Source organism: Sebastes fasciatus, chromosome 10, assembly GCF_043250625.1.
Source record: "Sebastes fasciatus isolate fSebFas1 chromosome 10, fSebFas1.pri, whole genome shotgun sequence".
Taxonomy (NCBI): domain Eukaryota; kingdom Metazoa; phylum Chordata; class Actinopteri; order Perciformes; family Sebastidae; genus Sebastes; species Sebastes fasciatus.
Genome location: NC_133804.1, coordinates 12,354,112 through 12,381,663, shown reverse-complemented (window position 1 = coordinate 12,381,663; position 27,552 = coordinate 12,354,112). Strand labels below are relative to the sequence as shown.

The 27,552-nt window shown below is 40.3% G+C and overlaps 2 protein-coding genes across 5 annotated transcripts; one reads left to right on the top strand and one right to left on the bottom strand.

The window, feature by feature from the left end:
- The first annotated feature begins 707 nt into the window (after positions 1-707).
- Positions 708-4,728, top strand: gprin1 (G protein regulated inducer of neurite outgrowth 1). Of its 2 annotated transcripts, none has more exons than XM_074648212.1 (2): positions 708-847; positions 1,302-4,728. In XM_074648212.1, exon 2 carries the CDS (start codon positions 1,362-1,364, stop codon positions 3,498-3,500), a length of 2,139 nt encoding a protein of 712 aa, XP_074504313.1. In that variant the 5' UTR covers positions 708-847; positions 1,302-1,361; the 3' UTR covers positions 3,501-4,728. The 2 variants fall into 2 exon arrangements, with proteins under 2 accessions (XP_074504313.1, XP_074504312.1); XM_074648211.1 differs by having other exon boundaries at positions 709-847; positions 1,331-4,728.
- On the bottom strand, positions 4,319-24,577 carry cdhr2 (cadherin related family member 2). Of its 3 annotated transcripts, none has more exons than XM_074648209.1 (31): positions 24,165-24,577; positions 21,567-21,623; positions 20,929-20,988; positions 20,651-20,790; positions 20,498-20,552; positions 20,328-20,410; positions 20,057-20,146; positions 19,841-19,963; positions 17,727-17,873; positions 17,338-17,413; positions 17,144-17,253; positions 15,319-15,540; positions 15,063-15,212; positions 14,767-14,928; positions 14,604-14,665; positions 14,252-14,495; positions 11,956-12,195; positions 11,785-11,854; positions 11,114-11,701; positions 10,902-10,973; positions 10,601-10,650; positions 10,353-10,504; positions 9,388-9,484; positions 9,195-9,283; positions 9,003-9,071; positions 8,589-8,724; positions 7,567-7,688; positions 6,445-6,558; positions 6,271-6,354; positions 5,889-5,949; positions 4,319-5,809 (listed from the first exon to the last, which is right to left on the bottom strand). In XM_074648209.1, the coding sequence occupies exons 1-31, from the start codon at positions 24,172-24,174 to the stop codon at positions 5,657-5,659; spliced, it is 3,888 nt and encodes a 1,295-aa protein (XP_074504310.1). In that variant the 5' UTR covers positions 24,175-24,577; the 3' UTR covers positions 4,319-5,656. The 3 variants fall into 3 exon arrangements, with proteins under 3 accessions (XP_074504310.1, XP_074504309.1, XP_074504311.1); XM_074648208.1 differs by having other exon boundaries at positions 20,328-20,417; positions 20,502-20,552; XM_074648210.1 differs by lacking the exon at positions 20,498-20,552 and having other exon boundaries at positions 20,328-20,457; positions 20,644-20,790; positions 24,165-24,239.
- Between the last annotated feature and the right edge of the window lie 2,975 nt (positions 24,578-27,552).

Sequence of the window (27,552 nt, the reverse complement as noted above, 5' to 3'; positions counted from 1 at the left end):
TTCTTCCTCCAGGGTCCTTCAGCTGATATCCCCCGCTGTCTTTCATGCGCCTTCAATGTTGCAGCAGAAACACTAACATTTGCGATTTGTGAAATATTACAAATGCCCTGCACAAGACCAGAGTTTGCATTGCTTTTTCTGGTCCTCTAATAAGTGCTGTGATGATCTGCCTCCAAAAAACAATTGTGGTTTAGAGGGAGTGCTTTTTTTTTATCTTTTCAGCTCACTTTTTACTGCATTATTTACACCAAGAGTGGTCAAACATGTGGCCTTCACAGATTGCTGTCTTAACCTAAAAGTAGTGATTCATTATCAAGAAGAGGAACTCCTCTTTTGCATACTTCACCCTCCCTCTCAAAGCCCTCATCTGTAATGACATGAAAGCTTTTATCTCCAATTTTTGCCTCCTCTAAAAAAGGAAAGAAAAAAAAAAGTCTCCCCAAAGCCAGTTCACTAATTCACAGGTTTATCTCTCTGCACACAGTTTGCCATTGTGTTGCTATGAGAACCTGGAGTTAATTACTATGATTTACTGATGATTAGAGAGCTGAACAGAGATTTTGTCATTACATTACCACTCGCTGCCAGAACCCGACCGTGGTTTCCAGGGAAACTGGAAAATGTGAAGCTTTTCAATAGACACACAGCCACAGCTTAAAGAGCGAGGATTGCCTAAGATAGATTCTTCTAGAGACAAACCTGGAGCCACTGCAATCACTATCAATCATCAGAACGGGGGAGATACACGGACAGATGTGGGTCTCGATCAACGCTGAGATTTTGCGATGTTTGACCCAAATGTGAGAGAGAGTTATGGAGAGACTTCAGTCTGACTTGGACTGCTGAGGTATGTCTGTTTTTCCTGCAATTTCTTTCACCCTGTTTGTTTTCATATTTAAATTCGACAAGTGCTTTGCATGACTGCATGACTTTGCTTTTACGTGATAATAGATTAAAGCAGAATTTGAATATGAATTATGTGGATACATTTTTAGGGTAGAAAGGTGCAATCTGATATATAATCTAAGAGTAAAATGTTCACATAATCTGCCATTCAAAATGCAGTTTAATCATGTGGTTAGTAATAGTAAATATCCCATTTTACAGTCTTATAATACAAAATATGCATGTGAATAATCCATCAAATAGTAACAGTGATGTATCTTGATTACATGCCAGTGTTTGCATATTGAATTTGACATCGATATCGCACGACTGAATATTTACATCGCAAAAACAAACCCTTCGTTCTAACCTCCACTCCTGTTATCATAGTTACTGATTACAATTTGCACAACCAGTGTGTCAGTGCTGTGTTGTGCCCCCGCAGGTACTTCCACCACTTTCATGCAGAGACAAAAATGGGAAGTCTGAAGGACGAGATGAGAGGTCTCAGAGAGGACCACAAGCCTTGTGAGAAGACAGATGATGGAGAGCGTCCAAGCGGCTCAGATGGCAGCGCTGTGCCGGAGGGACCTCAGATAAACACGAGTCAAGAGTCAACAGCTCATCAGCCAAAACTTCACATGAACGCCAGCCACGTTGGAGAGGGAGACGAGAATGCAAAATCCAAAGATCAAGCGCTTTCAGGAGGGGGTTTTGTTAAAGATTGTACGCAGACTAACGCCATCCCTCTGACACAACAGCCTGAAGATGACAAAACAACAGCAGCACATAACGACAAGACAATCTCTAATAAGTTCCTGAGTGAAGATGGAGATGGAGATGGTGAAATTCAGGAGAAGATGCCTAAGGATAAAAACGTGGTTTCTCATGACAGAGAAAAAGAGAATTTAATTGAGAATATATTGGTGCCTGTGCCAGCAACTCCAGGCCCCTCAGACCCACGTTCCCCAGCTCCTCCTGGCCAGCACCACATGCGCACACAGGTGAGCCTGGAGGTGGTTCAGTGTCAATCTGCAGCCACCAGCCCCATGACGCCTCCTGAGGGTGGCCATTCCTTCTTCTTCCCGAGCTCTTTTGGGAAGTTCGGAGCTAAAGAAGCTGAGCTACAGGTGATTCAGCAGGTGGAGTTCTGCTCTGTGGCCACATCCCCCATGACCCCGAAGACGCCCTCGACCACAGCTTTCCCAGAGCTCATCGGCAGAGAGACGGTGCAGAAGGGGGAAGGAGTGAAAAACAGTGAGGCACAGAGGGAGAGTGGCCAACAAGAGGGTTCCCCTGCGACAGAAAGTCTAGAAGAGGCTGAGTCAGAGAGAACTGGAGCTTTGAAATTGACCACATCAAAGGAACCGAGTGAGGACTTCAGCTCAAATGCATCTCCAGGGAGCTCTGCCAGCTGCACCGCCGCCGGGTTAATAGTTTCAACTCTGGAGGATAGTCACCAGCAGTGTAAGCAGCAGAGGATGGGAAGTATGGATCAAGACATAACAATCCTGGTGACCCTCCATGGCGACGATGAGGAGGAAGACGAGGAGACATCTTCTTATCCCGTTGAGACAGAGATGGTCAAAATAGATGAATACGAGGAGAACGACGATGATTCAAAGGAAAATATCTCCACAGAAACTGTTGCCCCTGATGTACAGGACACCTCGAACACAAACCTTCCACCAAACAAAACAGAAGAGTCCTCTGTTTCTGCTCGCAACGAACCAAAAGCAGATGTGAAGGCTGAAAATTCAGAGAAGGGAAACAAAGGTGCATGCGGAGAGTTGAGAGACGTGACTAAGCCCCCTGTCCCTGAATCTCCAGCTCCCTTCGGCTGCCACAACATCCGCACGCAGGTGAGCCTGGAGGTGGTGCAGTGTGAGTCTGTGGCCACCAGCCCCATGACCCCTCCTGAGGGCGACCAGGCCTTCTACTTCCCCAGCTCTTTGGGGAAATGTGGCAGCGTGGGCACGGAGACTAAAGTTACTGAGCTGCAGTTGGGTCAGCAAGTGGAGTACCGTTCCGTCGCCACAGCACCCATGACCCCGAGAACGCCCACCGTCATGACTTTCCCAGAGGTCATGAAGGATGTGAGCATAGAGGAGAAGATAGTGGAGGAGGAGGAAGAGGATAAAAAGGAGCAGGCGGTGGAGGCCAAAGAGGAGGAGAAAGTGACCGAAGAGAAAAAGGTGGAGGCAGATGAAGGGGATGCAATCAATTGTAAGGAGAAAGCTGAGGAGCCGGTGCAGGAGGTGAGCTGGGATGATAAGGGGATGACGTGGGAGGTGTACGGGGCGGTGGTGGAAGTGGCCGTGCTGGGCTCGGCAATCCAGAAGCACCTGGAGAAACAGGTGAAGAAGCAGAAGCCCTCCATGCCGCCTCCTCCTCCGCTCAACCCCTCAGCCATGCCCCTCTCTTCAGAGTCCATCCAAGGGGGCTCTGGCTCGGGTTCGGGTTCAGGTTCTGGTTCGGGTTCGGGTAAGGGTCGTGCGGGGAAGAGAGGAGATCGGGACGGGGAGGTGAGCCGACGCAGGAGAAACCCCTTCCGTCTGCTGATGGAGAACATGCAGCAGCCACATTGTTGCTCCAGAGCTCACACCGCTGAGTGACACAAGGATCCATCCTGTGGAGAAAACAACAGCTGGTTGGAGGGAAAAAAAATATATCACATGAGTCTGTGATATACGCTGATTTACGTCACATTGTCTTGAAAGTGTGAGCAGCAAATCACCTCCTCGCACGAGACAAAAAAAGCACAAAAGCATTTAATAAATAAACTTCTATCATGGAGCATATTGAGAATCAGCCATACAAGATGGAGTTTCCTTTTTTTCTTGGAGCTCCATGTTTGGAAAAATGAGGGTTTTTCTTCTTTAATGTTTTTCACTCAATTGTCCACTGAGTCATTTTAGCTGTTGATGTTTTTTTTTTTAATACACCTCAGACAATATGAAGACATGACAATCCTTCTCCTGGTTGCTTACAAGCTGAGAGAGAAGATAGTAGAGGGACAGTGACAGTTTTGATTGTGATTTATGAACTCGTGTTCAGTCTCTACAACCTGGAGATCATTTTTGTTTCGAATGTACGGAAGTTCAAATTGATCTAAATGTTACCTTGGGGTGTGTGAGAGGAGTCCCTACCATTAGCACAGGCTTTTGTATGTCTTCTATTCTGCTTTTAGATTTGGCACTATGTTTTGACTTGTTTGTATTGTGAAAGGCATAAAAATGTACAAATGACGAGCACAATCGACACCTGATATGAGGGTATTTTTAGTCCTTACTTACTGACTTAATGTATTTTAACGCCATGATTAGTGATTCAGTGAAACTTATTTGAAATGTGTTTTAATTCAGAGGTTGTTACAGTGTTACAGTGATGTTGGTGTTCATACGTTAAATTCATAAACGTGGGATCAAATCCACATTTGGAGAAATTGATTTTATTCAGATTGCACTTTGTGATACATTCATTTAGATGTCAGTGAACAGTGAAATAATCTTTTCAATCCGCTGCTTGTAGGAAGTCACACTGCATGAGGTTTTTATTAAGTATCTTGAACCCAAAGCATACACTGACAAGTGAAGCAGACATAAGTTTTAAACCTTTTGGCTGACATGCCGTCATAAATAAGGAATTTATTCATACATTGACATTATGCAATATTTTACCTTTTTTTGGATTTTCTTTTTAGTAGCATCAGCTGCAACAAAAATTGACATTGTGTGTTGACATAACGTATAATACAGTTTATTTCAAAGCAAACCAAACAGTTTTTAAACCGTCGCTGAATATATTAACAAAAATAAAGTGATTTCCATGTGCAACAAACAATTGTTTTGTTTGCTTATGTCCAATTTTTCTTTGTCTAGATAAGGTTCATGTGAAGACGGAGCTCAACATTTGGGGAAATGTGCTTATTTGTCTCTGCTCTAAATGTGAAGCCACAGCCAGCAGGCAATTAGCTTCCTTTAGCATAAAGACTGGAAACAGAGGGAAACCGCCAGCTGAGCTGCAGAGGTTTTGCTGTTAGGCTGTTTTTAAATTTTGAACAGAGTCAGGCTGCAGCTGTTTTTCCTGTTTCCAATCAAGGAGGGTGAAAAGAGATGTCACGCGTCATCATCGCGTCATATTATTGGGGTACAACACATGCGCAGTAAAAATCTGGTCTGCACTCGCCGACATTTAGCCAATAGCAACGCACGACCGCAGCTCCAGTTCCACTGTGCATGTGTCATACCCAGTAGCTCAAGGCCTGTGTCCCAGTCTCTTTCAAAAAGCCTTGTTTCCAATCTTTATGCTAAGCTAACCGTCTCCTGGCTGTAGTGGCATCAATCTTCTCATCTAACTCTCTGCAAGAGAGCAAATAAATCTATTTCCCAAAATGTCAAACTATTCCTTGGACAAATAACAGAGTCGATTCAATAACCAAACCAAATTCCACCGGAATGGTACACTATGTGGTATCGGTGTATTGTTTTCACGGATCTCCCATTTTGGTTTTTCCTTTCTTTTTTTTCCTTGAATTGAATGTTAAGATGAAGCAAATTCATCACTTTAGATGCCATGAATCTTGTGCATAATATCAATAATACATTACTATTGGTCACAACAGAAGGCCTGGCTACTTGAAGACACGAGCACTTTATCCAACACCATCAATGTGTTTGACTGGAAATTTGGTCAGCCAGCCAGATTACAGAGAAGCAACGTAATGTCCATCTGAGGCCTCTGATCAGTGTCTCTCCCTCCATTATTTCCATCACAGGTCTGTGGTGCTGAACGCGGGGTTAGTGAAAACCATGTGAGGATTGTCGGAGCCCTTCTTCTGGCCCCGCTGGGCCAACGCTGCACCCAGAGGCTCGATGTACTCCGGTGGCCCGCTATCATCCTCCTCCTCCTCCTGGATCATTTGCTAATGGAGAGCAGAGTTTTGAAATTAGATCGTATTCTAAAAAGTACAAATGAGGATGGATTTTAAAATGTAAATTCACCATGAGGGGGTTCTCCTTTTCAGGAATGGTCATATCATCGCTGTAGTCCAGGGAGTTGAGGCTGTAGTGGAAAAAGAAAAAACAAAGGGATCAAAGTAATCTCCAAATGTACAATTAAAGACCTTTTGTTTCTTTTCTCAAATCTGTGTTTTTGATTTAAATAAAGGTCACATGCCAACGTTGGAAAGCTGAAAGCCAGTCCTCTGTCACAACTTGCTGTCGTGGGCACACTATGACAAAATGTTCACCTGGAAACATTCCCAGTTTATCAACCAGCACTGCTACAGAGTGGCGAGTGAGGTTGTGTGTCACTGTGAGTCACCACCTTGTGACCGAGCTATCAACAGATGGTGGAGACAGTCACAGAGACAGTCTCCTTTACCTGACTTTGTCCACATCTGAGCTGTCCTCGTCCATGTCCAGGTTCATGGCTCCGTCGATGTTGAGGTTGAGAACAGGATTAGCCCTGTTAGTGAATACATACATAGAAACAAACATGTTATATTTCATGCCATTTGTTCATTCATTTATCTTGTTAGCGCCGTTGTCTCCTCACCCCTCCATGGTGTACTTGTTGGTTCCAGGCACCACAGGACCACTTTTCTGGTTGTCAGAAGTCATCATGGACGCAGAGTTCATGGCTTTAGCTGCCTTCAGCTTCCTCCTGTAGCTGTAGTGTGAAGTGAGTTGATTAGTAAACAGACTAGAGCTGCAAAGATTAATTGATTAGTTGTCAACTGTCAGCTTCTTAAATGTGAATATTTTCTGTTTTCTTTACTCCTCTATGACAGTAAACAGAATATCTTTGAGTTTTGGACATAACAAGGCATTAGAGGACGTCGTCTTGGGCTTTGGGAAACACTGATTCTGACATGTTTCACCATTTTCTGACATTTTATAGATCAAACAACTAATTGATTAATCAAGAAAATAATCGTCAGATTCATCGACAATGAAAATAATTGTTAGTTACAGCCCTAAAACAGACCCGGTACTTATCATGGATGTTTTTAGATCAATGGTAGCCTACTAGGTAGGTAGGTTTAAAAACATGTTTTCTTGTATTTGTTTAAATTCTCATTACATGCCGACAGCGATCAATAAATTAAATGCTCTGACAAAAAAAGGTATCTGTCGCTGTCGCAGGAGGGTAATAAGCCAAAGCGAATGTAATGATTGGATGGGCTACCTACCTACCTACTGTACCTATCTGTCTACCTGCGCGCACTCTGCCTGTGCACTCATTGCGCATCACCGCAGTCTCCCAGTACAGTGCTGTGAGTACTAACAATAGCCATGTTCATTGTTTACATTCATTATGATAGCCTATGTTTATGTTCCTAATGATAATTTTGGGGGAGTGGCTTTGGAGGGAGGCCTGAAGGGACAGTGTCAGTGTCAGTGTTGTCGACTTGGCGACTTTCTTGCTAGATTTAGGGACTTTTGGAGCTTGTGCTGCTAGCTACTATCGTTAGAAAAGAGTTGGCAACACTGGACTGTGTTTTTAGGTTGGTTCTTTTTTTCTTTCTTTTTTTAAATCTAGTGTTATCTACTCTTGCTAGTTTCTCAAGATCACCAACACTGCCTTTAAGAAACCTTTACTCGGATAAGCTGTGATTAATAGTTGATTGTCCTGTTCAAACCTGTCCCTAACTTTATTCCAGATCCCTTTTCTTACTTTCTGCGAGTGCACATCAGTGAAGTGATGAGGACAGCCAGCACGATGACGAGGCCTCCCATCATCACCGGCAGGATGTACTCCACAGGGTCAGTCACTGTTTCCACTACAGGAGCCTTCCCCTGAAACACAAGTAAGAACTCTATCTTTAATATATTATTGGCTGTTGACCTGTGAGGTTTCTTTTACACTTGTTGTTGTCAGATCAAATTATGGTTCTGACACATTCATTTATAAATTACACTCAAATGTAAGTAATATAAAAACACGATAATGAAACAAAGATAACAACTGACGGTTCACTAACATCTTGCTGTTCTGCAATAAACCCCTCTGTCATTAAGTTCTGTTCATTATTTTTTGTACATTATAGTAAAATATAGTAAATTATAGTAATGATTAATTCAATTGTAGTAATTATTTTGGGTTTCATACTCAAAATCCATCACCCTGGCTGCACCTTTGCTCCCGATTAAGATGCGGTTCAGTTAAACAAATCTCAGATGCAACATAATGTGCAATAATAATACTGTACTGTGATGATAAAAACAATACTGTTCTCAGAAACAATAAATGTATCACTATGCAGCAACATTTAAAGAAATTGCCATTATTCCAATGTGGTTCAGTATCTAGTAGTTTTGCTTAATGTTTTAGACATTTGCAATAATCTGTCAAAGAAACAGATTTCCTCATTAGTGTCCTACAGCAAATATTTTTAATGGGAATCATTTTTTCAATTCACTTGGATCAGGGATTACGACATATGGAAGTTTGTCTCCTCTGCGTTATAAATCAAATACAACAAGACACAAAAAAACTTCTGCAGTCAACAGTTCTGATGTGCTTGTGGCTATGATTTCTTTTTTAGGGACTCACTGTCCCATATAAAAGAAAATCTCTTCCAGTACAGTGGAAAGTTATGCATCAACAGCAGTGGGAGAAGAATATATGGAAATCTGCAGCTATAACATGACAGAAAAGAGACCGTTTCAGAAAAAACTAAAACTGCTCATACTCACAATGTCCGCGAGGCCCAGCTGTATAAGTGCAAGATAGTATTCTGGATCAGAGATCATCTTTTCCACTTCAGTAGAGATGAGAGCAGTCCCGTTGGAGTAGACAAAATATGCCACTATGATAGTGTTCCCTGAAACCCTGAGAGAGGAATACAACTCACTTACACTTCAAATAATGTAAGCTGTTTTAAATCTAAAATCAAAATCTACAATTATCAGCAAATATGTTGTTCTCAACAATATTATTGTTGTTTACAGGGACGCCACCTTGTGGACAGCATATGTATGCAAGTGAAAAGCTGAAGATTATTTGGGAGTTTCTGTCGACACCAGCCAATAATTTACCATCTTTATCTGCATAATTTATTTTGAGGTATGATGATTTAAATGTAGTGGTGATGGGAAATGGGAACTTGCCTGGATGCTTCAGTGACTTCCCTGATTGCAGCAATTTTAACTTCAGCCTTGGTGGCAGCCTGAAGCGCACTGGAAATGTTGAGATCAGAGAAAATGATATATATATGTGTTAACTAAATAAAACCTTGCAAAATTCGTCAATTCACTGTCATCAGATTTTACTGAAACATAGTATAGCATGGAGAAATGTACTTTTGGATTGCAATGAGGTTTTCTTCAACGACAGTTTTGGGTTTTTCAAATTCAAGTTCCACTTGATATGTTTCATCAACTGCAAGAATCTGCAAAATAAAAATAAACAGGAGTATCAGCACAGGCTGACACCATTCTGTCTGTCTGGTGTTTTCATGAATTAAAATCCAGCTGCATGATTTGAGTCACTCACCTCCAGTACGGTGCTGGTGGAGAGGTCGCCGGGGTCATTTGCACTTACTGTTACCAAATACCTCCCTTTCAGTGAGATATCAAGCGCCTCACTAGTTCTGTGGAAAGAGGGGGGAAATCATGAGTGCAGCCATGGACAGATTATGAGTCAATGGGCCCCTTGGCACAGATATGTATAAGCACCCACCCCACCCATCCTACATAGGGCCAGGACACCCTTATTGAAAGAGACACATTGTGGTTATTTTGTCTCTTTTTTTGTTGTTTTCCATTGTAGTTGTCTTTCTAGTCATTTTTGTGTCTCTTTGTAGTTGTCTTTGTGGTTGTCTTACGTGTCTTTGTGGTAGTTTTGTGTCTCTTCGTAGTCGTTATGTGTCTCTTGTAGTAATGTTTGTCTTTTGTGGTTGTTTTGCATCTCTGTTATCGCTATGTGTCTCTTTTTCGTTTTTTTGTTTCTCTGTTGTTCTTTTGTGTCTTTTTGTTCACTTTACATGTCATTGTAGTTGTTTTGTGTCTATTTAGTCATTGTGCGTCTCATTGTGGTCATTTTGCGTCTCTAGCCATTTTGTACTATTTCTAGTAGTTTAGAGTCTCTATGAAGTCATTTTGCATCTCTTTGTGGTTGTTATGCATTAACAACTACTCTTTGTAGTCATTTTGAGTCTCTATGTAGTCATTGTGCGTCTCTTTGTGGTCGTTTTGCGCCACTTTGTACTCATTTTGAGTCTATGTAGTCGTTGTGCGTCTATTTGTGGTCGTTTTGAGTTTCTTTATGGTCATTTTGCATCTCCAGTAATTTGATTTACTTTCCAACAAGAAATATTAAAGAGAGGCTCTGGGCCAGATTCCGTTCAAAAATCGAAAATGAGTGCAGCAGTAAACACCGAAACTTGTGAGAAAACTTAAACACATATTTAGAACAGAACGAGATATGGCAGTATGATGCTGATGAATGACTGTACTCACTGAATAATTCCAACATAAAATTCTTTTTCCTGTGCGTTGACGGCCTTGAACAGCATCCTCATGTCACTTGTGAGATTGTTGGTATCTCTAAATTGGACTGCTGTTACTTCAAAGTCAATCTCCCTATTATTTACAGAGTCACGGTCTGTAGCCTGAGAGAGATACAAGCAAGAATGTCTAGACATCATGTCACATATCTCATTAGAAGCTGAAATCATGTCAGTTATTTGTTTTTTATTCATACTCACAGTGACTTGTCCTACCGAAGTCCCTTTATTTGCACTTTCTGACACCACAACTAAAATCCAAAGAAAATCAGTATGAAACTTGCAAAAAAAAAAAAAATTATAAAACTGAGACCAAAACTTGTATATTTGCACTTTTTGCTTTGTTTAAAAGTAAAAAAGTTTAATGTTTTAAATGACTTGTTCCAATGACTATTTTTTGTTGAGTAGGACAGCATGAAGTTCAGTTTAAGGGGTCAGAAATAAAAAAAAAACTGCTTTAGATAAACTTTACTTAGTCATACAATCTCAAATATACACTCACCAAATACTTCATTCGAGAAAATGAATTCTGGAACGTTGTCATTGATGTCTTTAATGTCAATCACCATTTCTCCTGAAATAATTCAAAAGAAAGGAAAATGAAGTGAAGTAATGTAACGTGTGTTTGTAGGTCTGTTTTTGACCTATGATTTCATGCTTTTACTTGATACTTTTATACTTTTTTTATCTATACAAAAGTATAAAAGTGCTCACCTGTTGCAACACTGTTGTTCTCTCCTTTCTCTGTGAACTCGTCCACCACCTGAGCCATTATCACCGCCTGGTGACATTTTTCATAATCCACTGTGTGCTCCGGGTTGACTCTGACTTCCCCCGTCAGATCCAGGAGGAACCAGTTGCAGGATGTCTCAGAGCCGTTGCATCTGCATTTCATGGATTCCAGCTCGTAGACCAGTGAGTGGTTTCCATCTTTGTCCTGCGCTGTAAACCTCCCAACAGGCCCGATGATGGTGGTGTTCTCTTTCACTTCCACTGTCAATTCTGTTGGCTTGAACTCGGGCCTCTCGTCATTCACGTCCACCACGTTCACCTCCACGGTCACTACAGCTTTGTTCTGTTCCAGATCTGCTGCCTCTACCAGCAGTTTGAATTGCTTGCTACCGCTCTCGTAGTCCAGCTCAATGTCGGGGTCCACGGTGATGTTTCCCCTGTAACCCTGCTCTTCTGCGAAGGTGCGAATGATGAAGCTGCCAAAGCTTCCTTCAATGATGCTGAAAGAAATGCGGTTAAACTCTGTCGTTTGGTCCAAATCCTCAGCCTGAACAAAACCCACAACGGCACCTGATTGGATGGGAAAATATAATTAAAATCCAGGCACACAGTTATGAACACTCAAAAAGTGTTTAGCAAAGTTAAATACTGACCTTTTTCTCCTTCTTTGACTTGGAATTTGTAAGAGGGGGCTTTAAATTGTGGTGTGTTGTCTTCGATATCCTGGGATTCATTCAAAGAAAACATTGATAGTTATCATCCTCACCAGGAGTGGCAGCTTCAACACAGCACCAATACTTTGCTACAAACTGCTGAAGATGTACCTCTACAATGATGATAACTGTGACCATGGATGACAGGGGAGGAGTACCCTTGTCAGTAGCGGTTACATTGAGCTCGATCCTCCCGTTCAGATCTGGGTCCAGGGCCTCACGATCAAGCTCACCCATGTTTCTTAACACGCCGGTGTCAGGGTCGATGGTGAAGTTATCACTGTACCTGCTCGGTACGATCCCATACACTATTTGGTTGTTTAACGTATCAGAGTCATCTGCATCAGTCGCCTGTCGAAATGAGAAACATTAGAAGAAATGGTGGAGAAGCTGCATTTCTTACTTAATATTGCAAATGCACTACATTGCCAAAAGTATGTGAACACCCGAAAAAGACATGTGGACACCTATATGTGACTGTTGAACATCTCAGTCCAAAGCTTTGGTCATTAAAAACAGCTTCCTCTCTTCTGGGAAAGCTTTCGACAGGATTTTGGAAACTGGCTGAAGGGGTTTGCTGCCATTTAGCCACAGGAGCATTAGTGAGGCCCTGATGTTCACTTGCTCGCTAATCTAGTTCATCCTAAAGGTGTTATACAGGGTTCAGGCTCTGTGCAGGCCGATCAAGTTCTTCCACACCAAACTGGGAAAACCATTTCTTTATGGACCTGGCTTTGCACGTTGTAGCTTTAAAGGGGAACTACACCGATTTTACACATCCACAGTCATGGTACCTGCCTCGCTTCCTAGCATTGGACGTTTGATTGGCTGCCACTAGACACAAAGCACTCGGCACCAGATTGGACGAACGCTTTCCCTCGTGGGTCTGCTGCTCCCAGCTTTCAAACCGGAACCAACATGGCGGCTCGTTTGAAAACTTTCTTCTCTTCTTTCACGTAAATAGTTCCCCGAAATGTGTTTCTGAAAACATTTTATGCGAGAAATAAGCCAGTTGCTGAATCTGTCTTTACTTTGGATCGGCAACGCTTAGTTTAAAAATTTCCAGAGTTTCCAGTTTTCCTTTTCTAGAGCCGGTGAGTCGCGTCGGCTGCCTCAACTTTATGCAAATGAGGAGCAGGAAACATGACGGTCCATCTCTCGAATCGTGCCTCCACGCTACCAGAATGCATTGCACGGCTGCTTACATAGACAATGAATGGGAAGCATGGAAAGGACGGAGGCTGTGGACATGTACCATGAGTCTATTTAAAGGTGTTGTGGAGTACGACTGCATATGTGGAAAAAAAAAGTGTATCAAGCTTTTTGTGGCTCCAGAGGGAACAGTGCAAAATCTATTAAATTGCAAATGATCAAATGATGTCACGTGAGTCAACGTCGGTTGGGGCTGAAGACTACAAGTTTGAAGAAAGAAGTGAGCTTACAAGACCTCTGTAGCCCGCTCCTTATCTCTGCTCGAGGCTACATTAGCCGCTACTAACATATCACAACCGAATCTTCAACCAAACTGTTGCAGATCGAGTTGCATTGTGGGTAATATAGACTCCAGGTTTTGTCAAAGAAGAAGGCTTGGAATTAAAAAGACAATATCTCTGGTTCTGCTGCATCGATTTAGATTTTTAATTTATTTTTTTGTAAACTGTCCCAGTGAGCACCAACCGTGATTTCAACATTGATTTATGGTTGAAAACAGGGTGATATTTGGTCTGATCGTTTTCACCCTCATTTCAACCAGCTAAGATGCAGTTACAACATCAAGGTGTCACAAAACACACTTTTGTTTGAAAATGTAGTTAATTTAACATAGTTATTTAGTTCATTTGTTCATTTGTTGGTTGAGAGAGAGACGATATGATTTTTGTGAAGATATTTCTCCGAAGTGATATTTCACTGGTCGGCGAAATGTGGTCTAAATGTGAACGTTTCAATCAACGTCTTCAAATAATCTGATAAAAAACTTTCACTTTTGAACCAATTTTGAACATCTTTTCAACAGAAAAATGCTCACTGGGGTCCATCATGAGTTTGACAGTTATAGTATAAAGTGCTACATTGGTGGAGTGCTTTTGTAAATACATCTCTTAAATGGAAATAGGGGCCCAAACTGTGAAAAACACCCTCAGACTAAAAGAAAACATCCTATCCACATCTTCAATCCCTAAAATGTTGAAAATGACTCTACATTTTGGCTTTCAAATTCCTTTCTCCCAAGGTAAAGACACACAATAAAATATTTTTCATTTTCCATTAACACAAACTCTGTGGGATTTAGGTTTATAACTATTTATTAATACAGAGAATTAAAGAAATCAGAAATCCTGTTAAATATAGCACCAACACCTATGAGATGGAAATATTTACTGTTCTCTTATCGTTCTCCCACACTTACCTCTATCTGAACTTCAAGCTCTGCGCCCTCTTTAACAAACTCCCGGTAAGAGTCTCTGTTAATGACTGGAGCGTTGTCATTGATGTCAGTCAATGTGATCTCCAGTACTGTGCTGCCGGGCTTTCCGTCTGTGTCTTTGGCCTGCAGAGTGGCTGAATACAGAGACCTCACCTCGCGATCCAACTCAGTTTCATTTTTCACGTACACTGTGCCCGTACGTGGCTCCACGTCAAAATACAGTAGTCTGAAACACACAGATGCAGACTGTTCAGTGGTGTTGTCTCAGTTAGCGTGACACCAAAAGGTGCACAGTGGCTGCATTCAAATGAGCAGAATAACTAGTTTGGCATACATGCTGTCTGGAAGAAGTCTGTAGGTGATGTTGCCTTGATCCATCGTGTCTGGGTCGTCTGCCTGGAGGGGGAAAAAAAGTGTGCTCCTCAAGTGCTATTCAAGTGTTTCTTACATGCAAGCTCAAACTGTCTGAGTAAGAATCCAGATAATAAAGGACTTACAGTAATGGTCCCCAATTGTGTCCCAACAGCAGAGTGTTCAGACACATTCAACTTGTACGTGTCCTGGAGGAACGTGGGGCTGTTGTCATTGTCGTCCTTGATGTTAATAGTAACTGTAGCAGTGGAGTTGAAGTTGGGTTCTTCTTCATCTATGGCAATGACCTGCACCATAGCACAAACATAGGAAACACCTGACAAAGTGCTTTAAGAATCACAAATATTATAACCAAAAGATGAAAGATGTCACTAGTATTATTATTATCACAAACTCGTGGGCTGTTTTTAATTGTTCTTACTTGTAGAACCATTTGCTCTATTTTTTCAAAATCCAGTTTTTCGGGTTGCAGGACCAGAAGCTGGACGATGCTGTACGCCATGGTAGGTTGAAGCATCACAGAAAACACGTCCTTGAACTCTCCCTCCAGAGTTAGTTTAGTTCTGGTAATCTGTGAAAAGCCAAGAAAGATTATTCATGCTTGATCATTAATACACATATTATGCAGGACAAATGCATCTTTTAGTTGAAGAATGTCCAGTTGGTTTTTTTCTCACCTTATCCAGATCTTTGACTGACATGTTGATGGAAATGGAGCCCACCCAGTGCTCAATGACGTCTCCTGTGAAGTGACTCTCCTTCACACAGGAGGGCTCGTCTACCGAGCCTCCACACTTGTAAAACTCCGGCCTGTTGTCATTGACGTCGATAATGTTGATATTCACTTCTGCTGTGGCGCTGGCATGGACCCCGTGGATGTTTTCCTTAGACTCAGTAGCCTAAAATAGAACAAAATATAATAATTTCACTGTCTCAACAATTGCAAAAATTAATGCTGTAAAATGAGAAAGCGTGCTCCGGCTGGTGGGCGGTGCTTGGTATTTCCTCAACTGATCTCAACATGGCTGCTGGGTCACAAACTTTCTCATTTTACAGCTAAACAGTACACTACAAGATGTTTCTGAAAACATTTGATGCAAGAAATAGGCATTACAGTAACAGAATATTGATTCATATTTGATCAGCGCTGCTTAGTTTGACCGTTTGATCGGGGTTGGCAAGTGATTGACAGCTGCTCGGAGACGGCAGGCTCCAGCTCGGCTCTGATTGGTTGTTTTCCTCCGGTTTGTGAAATCTTGCAGATGCTATTAGGAGCACCGGAGGACACCGGAGGACACCGGAGGACATCGAAGGACACAGAGGCACGTGATTTTTTTCAGATTACCCGTCTCATGCACTGCTGTCAGGATATAGTGACCGTTTTATAAAAATAACTTTTTTTAATCAGATTTGCTCCATTTCTACCTACTGCTGCTTTAAATAAGGTTTTCAAGACTCAAATGGTTTATTTTCTGTAATATTTCACAGACTGCAGAAGTTGGCTTTCTTTGGTTTGGTGCTCATGGGTTGTGATTGAGAGAAGGCTGGTTCTAACATAAATGAAGTTATTATAAGTTATGTTCAGGAACAAAGATCACGCCTAGTTCTAATCCTATTTCCTGTGCCCATGTACCTGTTACAGGGGTGTCTAACCTTGTTCTGACAATCCATCGCTCACTTGTCTGCTTCCTCTCCTCCTTGTCTCTCATTACAGCAGCCACATGAAGCTATGAACCCTCATCCCTGAGCTCAACCACTTTTTCATCAGAGAAGCAGACAACCGACAACTGTCCGTCATGTTCCTCAAGGTGACAGAAAACTCTTTTGAAATATTTCTACTACTCATTTTGATGCAAAACACAGCTGTTGATGTATTAGCTTTAGATTTTTTTCTCTTTGCTGTATGGAACTGAATCGGCTCAAAGAACGACGAAAGGATTGGCAAAACTGAATTTTAACATTTTGCAGGAATAGCTCAACATGTTGGGAAATATGCTTTGTGGCTTTCTTGCAGAGAGTTAGATGAGAAGATCTGCCTACCAGCATCTATAACGCTACCTTATTAATATGTTACATCTGATTTGTTTGTTACTATTTGTGGTTTTACGGGGAGTTATGTGCTGGAAAACTGTCTTGGACGGGTACAGTGGGTACTGGCATCTTGACACAACGAGATTGCCAGGCAACCAGCACAGGCTTGTGGTATGTGGATTTGTTAAACCTTGGAGAGAGCCAGGCTAGCTGTTAGCCCATGAGTCCAGTATTTATGCTTAGTTAAGCTAATCATTTGCTGGCTTTATGTTTAGCATACAGTGGTATCAGTCTTCTTATCTCACTGTGAGCAAAATGTTCAACAGTAGTCCATTGAATCATGGTAAGTGTTAAAACTAAAATTAAAGGGATGGAAAATGAGTATTGCCATGGAAATGTATACAAGACAGATACAAAGTAAAGTTACATACAGGGGAGGAAATTGATGTATTACTCAAAAACAAACTGTACCTTTACAGTCAGGGTAACAGTGTCACCAATAACTTCTCTGTCAATATTTGACAACACAGATATGACGCCGTCGGTTGGTGAGATTTTAAACAGGCCCTCTGCTGTGGAGTCTGTTGATGTGGGAAAAACAAAAACATTTCTTATTCACTCAGTGCAAACGAAAAACTTGTTCTAGCTAAGTTGATGAAGCTCACTTTCAATGCTGAAGATGATTTCATCGTTGACTCCTTTGTCCTGGTCTATGGCGGTCACTTTCAATACAGATTGGTCCTGGTAAAGAAAAAACAAAAGATTTAGTGAAACCAGAAGCAGCATTTACACGCAAATCAAAGCAGGCATATACTGCCTGTAGATTTGAATATATATTGCACCAAAATTTGCAGCAGCTTTGTTGCACAAAATGGCCAAAAATATGCATTAAAGCCTGGGCTCACACAAGGACACGTAGCTACATGTGCAGCACATGTCACACAAAGAAATGGTGGAATGCACTGATTTCCTTGTCATTCTCTCTCTTTGAAAATGAACATCATTAAGCACATTTTCTAATGCAACACCCTGAATAAAATGCACCAGCACTCACCAAAGGAGAATTCTCTTCAACTATCCCGAAGTAGGGAGTACTAATGAACTGTGGGTCGAGATCTGCGACGTCTTCAACCGTAACGATGGAAAAAACAGCACTTGAGAAGTAATTGATTTCATCATAATAACACCGGCCTCCACCATCCTGTTACGGGACATACAGGGATATTTCAAAAATTCAAACATTTTATGACACCTTTTTTTATCACAATAATAATTCTAGATTAGTAAAGTGATATTTCAAAATCATCAGGGAAATGTATCTACATATTTAGTGGTATAACCATTGTGTATAATGAAAATGTTATTTGGCTTGTTCAAATATAATTTTTTTACTGTATCAATTGCATACGGAATATCAAATTAATCACTGAACCCTTTTTTATACCATGACCTTTTCATGTCACGGTTAAGGTAAATGTACATATAATAAATACATGTAGTAGCTAAAAACAACTGAATCCAATGCTTAGCACACAGAAATCAAGCTGTAAATGTTACAGTATGCTCCTCAGTCTGATGTTTTATTACATGCATGTAAGTTTATTTAAGTGAACTGTCCCATAAAAAAAGGACTATTGCGACATTTTGGGAAATATGCTAATTCTATTTCTTGCCCAGAGTTAGATGAGAAAATTGACATCACTCTTATATTTGCCTGTTTAGTGTGAAGCTAGGAGACGGTTAGCTCAGCTTAGCTTAGCATAAAGACTGGAAGCAGAGGGAAACAGCTAGCCTGGCTCTGTCTAAAGGTTACAAATTCCGCCAACCAGAAACCTCTAAAGCTCACTTATTAATACGGTATTTCTAATTTGTTTAATTCATACAAAACCCAATGTGGTTTTATGGGGGTCTATTTCTTGGCTGGGAGCAGTGACTTCCTGGAGTCTCCACTGGTTTCCTGGCAACCTCGCAGTGACGACTAGGCTTTGGAAATAGTGGAGTTTCCCTCTGTTTCTAATCTGCTAAAATAAGCTAAGAGGTTGCTTGCTGTAGCCTCATATTTAGTGTACACACATTAGGGCAGCGGCACCGGAATGAGTTTTGAAGTGGGTGGGGGGCCACCTTTGGATGACGCAGGCTAATATAGTGTCTCCCACAGGATTTTTAGAGAGAGTGGTGAGTGATCTCGGACCCTCTAGGGGGGTCCGGGAAGATTTTGAACACTTTAAAGTTAAATGCATCAATCTGGTTACGAGTCCGGTGAGGGCCGGCCCACCAGTTGAGAAGTTTAAAATTATTTTGGTTCATTATGAAACTGTAGCGGGCTGGATGTCAGGTCACTTTGATTTCATTTGAATTAGGTTACACAATAATTGATAATGTTGGCGAGCCGGTCGTTGTTGTGAAAGAATCCCCGACGGGACCCCGACGCGCAGCGGAGGTCTCTCAATGCCCTGAGGGGGGTTTCTTTCACAACAATGACCCGCTAGCTGTACATTATCCCGCTTATTACACGGCTACTTACTGAAGAAATCAATATTTTGACAGAAAAACAGTCCGCCAGAGTCCGATATCTGAACTGCGCCCATAGCAACGGTCTGTTATACATAGCAACAGTCTGTTATACAGAAATTACAGGCCGCAGAACGCCGTGATTGACCAATCAGAATTGAGTATTCAACACAGACGTGTAATAAGATTGGATAAAGATCCGCAGCACACTCTGCTCCGCCGATTGCAAAATGTGGATAAATATATCATGCTGTGCTTTTTCATCGAGCATCAACTTTGCATTTATGCATGCATCGTCGAAAAAAAATAGACTTGAAGCGTAAATAAACGCTTCAGTTCAGGTTGTGATTACGTGAGACACAGCTAAGATGGAGCCGTGCAGACAGCTGCTATACAGATTAAAATGAGAGCGTATCTGTAGAGAAAAAACTTCTGACACCCTCCAGTCTAGACATGCACAGGGTGGACGGGAATGATTGAAAAGTCTTTTTTTACCGTGTTGCAATAAAGGGGTATTTTGGGGGATACAGTGATTTACAACCTTCAAAAGAAAGTGAGACAGGGCATGAGAGTTGTATCAATATTTTCACATAACTCTCACCAAGAGAGCAAATAAGCTATTGCTTTGCTATTGCTTTGCTATTGCGTAGTACTTACAGTTGCGTTAATCTTCAGCCGATAGTAAGTGCTCAACTCATTAAAATTCAGACGTCCACTTAACCTGACTTCACCAGTTGTGGATGAAATGTTAAAAAGACTGAATCCATCATTCGGAGTAACCTAGGAAATACAGTGTAAATTATGCTCCAATAAAGTTTATGGAACATCAGAATATGATATTAATCAGTTACATGATTTACAAAAGAAGCTTACTTCGTCAATGCTGTATTTAATAACACCAGCGTTTGAAGTGTCCAAATCAGTGGCCCGCGCCCTAAACAGAATCACACCTACGAGAGTATTCTGATGAATTGGATGGAGATAAAAACAAAGACAGAAAAAATAACAGAACAATTAAACACACAAATGTTTCTCAGTGTCAACAACTGTGTAAGCAAATTTTGACATCATGATGGATTGGCCAATTGATGCTGGAGTAGAGAAGCTGATGAGAGAGAATCGTTAACTTATATGTTTGACTTACTTCTGGGATCTTAATATCATATGAAGACTCCACGAAAAAGGGTCGGTTGTCATTGGCCTCTGATAATATTATAGTTAATGTTCCTGGTGTCTGAAAGATATTGCATGGCTCTATGAATATAATGAACAAACTGATATGAAATGGATGATTAACACTAACAGAAATATCACTTACCTCATTGGGACCATCAGAGACAAGAACTTTAAGCTGCATTGTAGTACTAGCCTAGAATGAAAAAAAATAAAGATAAATTGATAAAACACATACAGGATCAAAACCAAACTGTTAAATACTGAAGGGTCTCTATTTCCATCACACCATACCTCTCTATCTAGTTCCCTACTGACTGATACATTCCCAGTGTTACGGTCAACTGTGAAGAATCCGTCATTGGGCTCAGTGAGTGAAAAAGTCATTGGGTCATTTTCTGCGTCTGTTGCTTTTATAGTAAACGCGTAGGCACCTATGAAAACAACAGTGGAACATATATAAATGTGTGCACTATTTGTTGAGGTATATTGTCACAGAAGAGAAATGAGAAAAATTTGCAATATTTCACACACACACACACACACACACACACACATACATACATACATACCTCTGGGTGTGTCTTCACACACAGGATAAACGATAGTGTTGATTGTAGGACTGGTATTTGCTGTAGAAAAAACACAGTATAAGTAGAATGTTTAGTAGTGATCATAGACTGTATATAAAGATGGACGACATGACAGCTCCCCAAAAGTGAAGCCAAAACATCTCGATCGCCCCCTGGTGGCTGGCTGCAGCATAGGTCATAATGCCCACCTCCTCCATTGTCCTCCAGTAAAAAGTAAAGGAACACGTCAAATATATTTTTTCATTTTAGGTAGTTCTTCACGCTGGTGTATGTTCAAGTGTTTTTCTGATATGTTTGGTTTTAATTAGTTATTTGATGCTACAAAAAGGGGGTGAGACATCATGATTGCCAGCTGCGAGTCTCTCGAGCTGACAAGCTGCGGCCGTGCTCGGCTCGTGACTGAGTCTATACCACGGCTCCAACGCCCGATCACTACTGCCCAGACTCTGGCTCCTAATGACGTCAAAATCTCAGGATGGCAGCTCCCGCATCCGGGATATTTTGGCTCACTTCTGTACGGAGGATGTGGAGACACGTCGTCCATCTTTATATGCAGTCTATGGTAGTGATGTAAAGATATAATGACAAAATTGCAATAGAATTAACAGAATACTCACCATTAGCTAAGCCGATAAGGCACAACAGTAACATACTTCCTGTGATCCCCTCCATGTCTGCAAATGAAAAGGAAGAGCAATCTAATAAGTAGAGCTGATTATTAGGCATAATGTTTACCATGTTCACCATCTTGCTTTAGTGTGTTAGAATGCTATCATTAGCACTGAACACAAAGTATTGCTGAGGATGATGGGAATGTCATTAGTTTAACAGGTATTTGGTCACAAACCAAAGTATTGGACAAATTAAAAATTTGACCTGAAGCGCTCGATGAAAGATAAGGGGATCAGGGAATGTCGGTACCAAATTTCACGTCAATCCGTCTAATGGTTGTCAAGACATTTCACTAAAAGACAAATATGTCAACCTCATGGTGGTGCTAAAGGAAAAGTCAAGGGCTCACCTAGGATTCATCCTCTGGCAACCATTAATGTCTGAGCAAATTTTCAAGTCTCATTCAATAATCAGAATCAGAATCCGGTTTATTGCCAAATAGGTTTTCACATACAAGGAATTTGATTTGGTGTATTGGTGCACAGACAAGAAAGATAAATAAAGAATAGAAAAAGATACAAAAATATTAAAAATATGTTTGTAAGTTTGAAACTTAAAATTTGAAACTAGAGCTGTCCAAGTCAATGCGATAATGGCTTAATGCTAATATGTTTCAACGCCACTAATTCCTTTATCGCATTATTGAGTCAATCATTCGGAGGTTGTAGCTGGCTCAGTTTTAAAGCTAGAGAGAAGATACTGGTATCAGATGAAACTAGAAAACCTAAGGAATCCATAGGTGAATGAAAATGGATTCTATGGGTACCCATGAGTCTCCCCTTTACAGACATGCCCACTTTATGATAATCGCATGTAGTTTGGCAAAAGTCATAGTCAAGTCAGCACACTGACACACTGACAGCTGTTGTTGCCTGTTGGGCTTGAGTTTTGCCATGTTATGATTTGAGCATATTCTTTATGCTAAATGCAGTACCTGTGAGGGTTTCTGGACACTATTTGTCATTGTTTTGTGTTGTTAATTGCTCTCCAATAATAAATATATACATATGTTTGCATAAAGCAGCATATTTGCCCACTCCCACGTTGATAAGAGTATTAAATACTTGACAAATCTCCCTTTAAGGTACATTTTGAACAGATAAAAAATGTGTGATTAATTTGCGATTAATCGTATGGACAATCATGCAATTAATCGCGATTAAATATTTGAATCGTTTGACAACCCTATTTGAAACACATGAACAATGTAACTGTTTAAAATGAAAGGGCTACGCAGGAATGTACAAATATATTTATACAGTAGTGTAACTATTGAATAGTTATTGAATCCATTCAATAGGTAAGTGACATAAGACAGAAGATATTTCAGTCTGGCCTAAAGTGGTGAACCGGCCTTGACCAACAGACCAACATTGCAAAACTAACCAATCAATCTGAAGATGTCCCATTGTGATCGGCATTTTTCACTATTTTCTGACTAAATGATTCATTGATGAATTGGAACAATAATCGATAGATTAATCAATAATGCAAATAATCATAACTTGCAGCCCTACTAACAAAAAAAGCCATTTTAATAAAACCTTTAAAGAAAATTCAGACCTTTCATTCATTCATCCATGTCACTTATCTAGACAATTTGTGGTGAAAGATATAGCCATTCATTTTAAAAGCAAAACATTTGTATTACCAGATGTATTCAGTTGTGCAGCCGGACAAAAGGGCACAAAACTGCACTTGCCCTGATTTCTAAGGGTTGAAATTTAACAGCGTACAGTATTGCATATGGCTACACCCAAATTAGCAATATCACAGCGGGTATTTTTACCACCTGCTGTGACATCAGCGAACAGGGTGTCATAACATGCTGGAGAGTTTCATTATACAGCGAGCAGAGCTGCGTCAGCTTTCTGCCCTGCGTGATTTCCTGCTTTATGTGAAATGATATTAATTTGGAAAACATGGTTACATCATGTTTCCCAATGTACTCAAGAACTTGCACAGGAGAATATGAAACATTTGAATAAAACATGATCAACACTAGTGAACAGAACCCCTTAATCTCATCGAGTTAAAGTTAATCTTCGAGACAATGAGTCAACAAGTATGATATTTTACAGTACGCCCCTCGGTTAAGCTTTTTTAGCGTTTTACCACTAGTTTCACTGTTTCTGCTTCATGTAAGGACAGAAAATTATTTGAATCTGTACTTTTGGTATGTTTCGGATGTTATGAGCAATGATCAATTCATAATAAATATAAGAATAAACTCATATTTAATGCTGAGACTTCAGAGTATGAATCACTTTGATATCCCCATGCTTCTGAGAATTGATTAATTTAGATATGTATCTATAAAAAGACGAGTATAGGCTATAAAATGTACCCTACGTGTATAGTACAATATGTTTTAGTAAGTCAGATTGAAGAGAGCAGCACGAATTTCGAATTCCGAAAATCAATTCATTATCAGCACATTTAAGTAGACATATATTTGACCACCATTCACCATGCTATATGGTAGCTAAAAACATCCCGCAAACACTTCAAAATAGCATTTAAAATGCAGCAGTCAGACTTACCGGATGACATTCACAGAGGAGCTTCGCCTTTATGTATGGATGAGACCTTTGCCTCTTGTTCGTCCAAGTGATTATGGTCTTGGAGTTGTAAAATATAAATGATTAACACGAACAAGAAACGCACAGCCAATAACACAGCAGTAAAACTCCTCCCCGTCTATGTTTGTTAAAAAACAAACACCCAAAAGCATTGTAGTGAGATGAAATAGATCAAATAGCCATGGCTACATGATGGCTGTTTGAGCCTGGCTAGTAACGGGAGGCAGAACCAGGCACCTCCTCACCCCATCATTGGCTGGCCAGCCCCGTCACCAGTAACACATGGCATTGTGCCATACTGGGTCACCGGTGTCCATACCAGAACCCTGGAGCTCTTTTGTTTGAATGGGTGCTTCTGTTGTCATGGCAACAATAGCAGCTTCCATTGAGAAAACCCAATGCCTTTCTAAAACCCATCTCATCAGAACCAATCAGTGGACGAATGCCTTTTTCAGAAAGCTCAGATCCATGTACCTCCCTAATGAGCTCTTCCCAGTAAGCCCTCCCTCTCGGCCTGCCCTCTCAATTAAAGGCCATTACACAAAGGATTATCTTCTCTCCTACCCACTGGATTCACTCATTATCAGACATTTGTCTCAAAACAAAAGCACTGCCCCCAACTCCTCTTTACTCCGGCGGAAAACATTGAACAGTGTGTTGTGTTTGTAAAGGTATTTGCTACTCATAGTAAAATATTCAGCTGTTATACTACAGTAACTGAGTCGTGTCTAGAAGGTAAATCTGCCAAAAATTTGCAAAAACTCTCGCGAGAATCACTGCCCAATGACCTATCCAAACCTTAACTGTTCAAGGTCAATGCCTAACCTTAACCATCTCGCGAGAGTTTCCCAACTCTTGGGTCTTCTTGGGACTCTCTATACATGTTTTAACTTGGGCTGAGAAAAATAGCGTTGGGCTGGTAGATGAAATTTGGACTGCTTTTGTCAACATTTGGCGGGGTTTTGAAAATTTTGTGAAAACATTATTACCAAACAAGCTATCATTTTATGGTCAAAAACACTTACTCAAAATTCAGTAAACTTCATTGTGTCCACTCACTCATATTATTGACTCATTTAATTTGGATATCGGAGGAGGACCTACCTACCTTGACGTCAACATCATTGACATTGACATGACAATTTGTGTGTTTGGTTGTCTGACTGCACTCTTTGTGGGTTGCAATACCCTTTTTATTTATCTTTGGTTATTTGATGCAGATTTGAAGCTTTGTATGCTTATGATGTTTTTTCTATTGCACGTGTAATGGTTTTATGGTTTTACACGGGTTTCTGACAAGGTTATGATTTGGGCTGTTTTTTATTGTATTGGGTGGGTTTACGTTGTGAATGGACTCGAAACCGGCAATCTCATCTGGCAACATTGCTGCAAGCCCTGTGAGGCTTAGAAATAGCAGTGCTTTGAACTAAATGCTAATGTCAGCATGCTAATATAGTGACAATGACAATGCTAATATGCTGATTCTTAACAGGTATGTGGTGTTCACTATGTTCACCATCTTATTGTAATATGTTAGCATCCTAGCATTTGCTAATTAGAACTAAACACAAAGTACAGCTGAGGCTAATGGGAATGTCTTAAACCATAGTATTGGACAAAATGCAATTTTGACATGACTGTTGACTGCTAGAGGTGATGTCAAGGGATTATCAAAGTTATTACAATTCATTTTAAGGGTGAAATGAGTGTCTGTACCAATATAGTTAGCATGGCTAGAAGTGGGTCAAATTGGCTTCAGGAGATGAAGTTCAGTGTCTATGATGAAAAACATTCATTTAGCTGAATTCACTTTTGTGACCTTTTATAAAGAGGTAAACAACCCCAAAAGTATGTGCTTATAAACCACAGGAATATTATCATTCACATACTCGGAAGCAAAAATCCGTCTGGGTATTGATGACAGACATCCCAGAAATGTGTTCCTACAATCTAAGCCAATTAGACTTTGGTTTATGATTTGCAGTATTGAACACACAACCCTGCCACTCCTGACCCTGCAATAAAGATATAAAAATAGGGGGACATCACCAAAGCAATTCCAGTAAACAGAAACAGAAGTAAAAAAAATATCTAACTGGAATGAATGACTGGTTGATCCGAGGTTCAGTCAGGGTGTTGTCTTTGCACGTATCAAGATGATGAAATAAGTCCTGATAAGTAATGACGCACTCTGACTCAGGAATTAAGAAACATAATTTAGTGATGAGAGTCACAGGATAAGAATATAATTAAAATGCAATAAATAATAATAACAACAGTTAACTTGTGCCAATACATATGGATGTTGGAAGGTCTCACACAAGTTGTATAGTTACTGTGTCTGATATAATTTGTATTCTCTTTTATTGCCTTTCTTTTTAGGGTTAGGATGAGTTGGAGTTCCTGTGTTTTCTACACTTTTTTTGTCTGTATCTTTTTTCTTTTTATTTTCTCCTTTTAGTACACAGAGGCCTTATCCTTGTTTTCCTAGTGGAGGAACTTGTATATCATACAGAAGCATTATCCATTTTGCCATATTATGCACTTTATTAGGACTTTGAACATTTGTCTCTCTGACTTCGTTACTTTTTTTTTTTACTTAATTTTGTTAATGCCAAAATGTGATAAATAACTGCTCACAAAAATGTAAATAAATCAAAAGGTCACCACACAGTCAAAAGAAGAGAAATACAGAAAAATCACTGTAAATAATACCTTAAACTTTAACTACCGAGTGAATGATGCACACTGTTGGCTCTATGTTTTTGAGCAGGTATGAAAAATAAAGGAAGTCGGGTCACAAACTTTCTCATTTTACAGCTAAACAGTACACTACACTAAATCTTGCAGATGCCATTAGGAACACCGGAGGACACAGAGGCACATACTTTTTTTTTCCAGATTACCTGTCTCATGCACTACTGTCAGGATATAGTGATATCAAAACAACTTTTTATAATCATATTTGCTCCAATTCTACCCACTGCTGCTTTAAACTTCCCAATAAAGTAAGTAAACTTATATCTACCTCCACCATCTACAACATTATAATGATGTTTATTTCACAGCTTGTATAATAATAAGCAATTATATAGTATATATAATGATATAACACCCAGGAAGGAGGCATTCTCCATAATGTTTACTTTTCCTTTTTCTTTTTGAATCAGAATCAGAATCAGAATCAGAATCAGAATCGAGTTTATTCCAGGTGGATGAGGTATACACTATGAATTTGCTTTGGTTTTGTTGGTGCAAATGAGCAGTAAAATAACAAAAGAATAGATAAAAACGTTAGAATAGAATAAGAATAAGAATAAAAAAATTATACCTATGTACAATATACAAT

Excerpts from the sequence above, each read along its gene's own strand:
- cdhr2 (XM_074648208.1), bottom strand. Across the intron at positions 15,541-17,143 it reads CTGTTACCCTGACTGTAAAG|GCTACTGAGTCTAAGGAAAA; the intron begins GTACAGTTTGTT and ends GTTCTATTTTAG. Across the intron at positions 11,855-11,955 it reads CAGTTATCATCATTGTAGAG|GATATCGAAGACAACACACC; the intron begins GTACATCTTCAG and ends AATGAATCCCAG.
- gprin1 (XM_074648212.1), top strand. The coding sequence starts at position 1,362 with ATGGGAAGTCTGAAGGACGAGATGAGAGGTCTCAGAGAGGACCACAAG.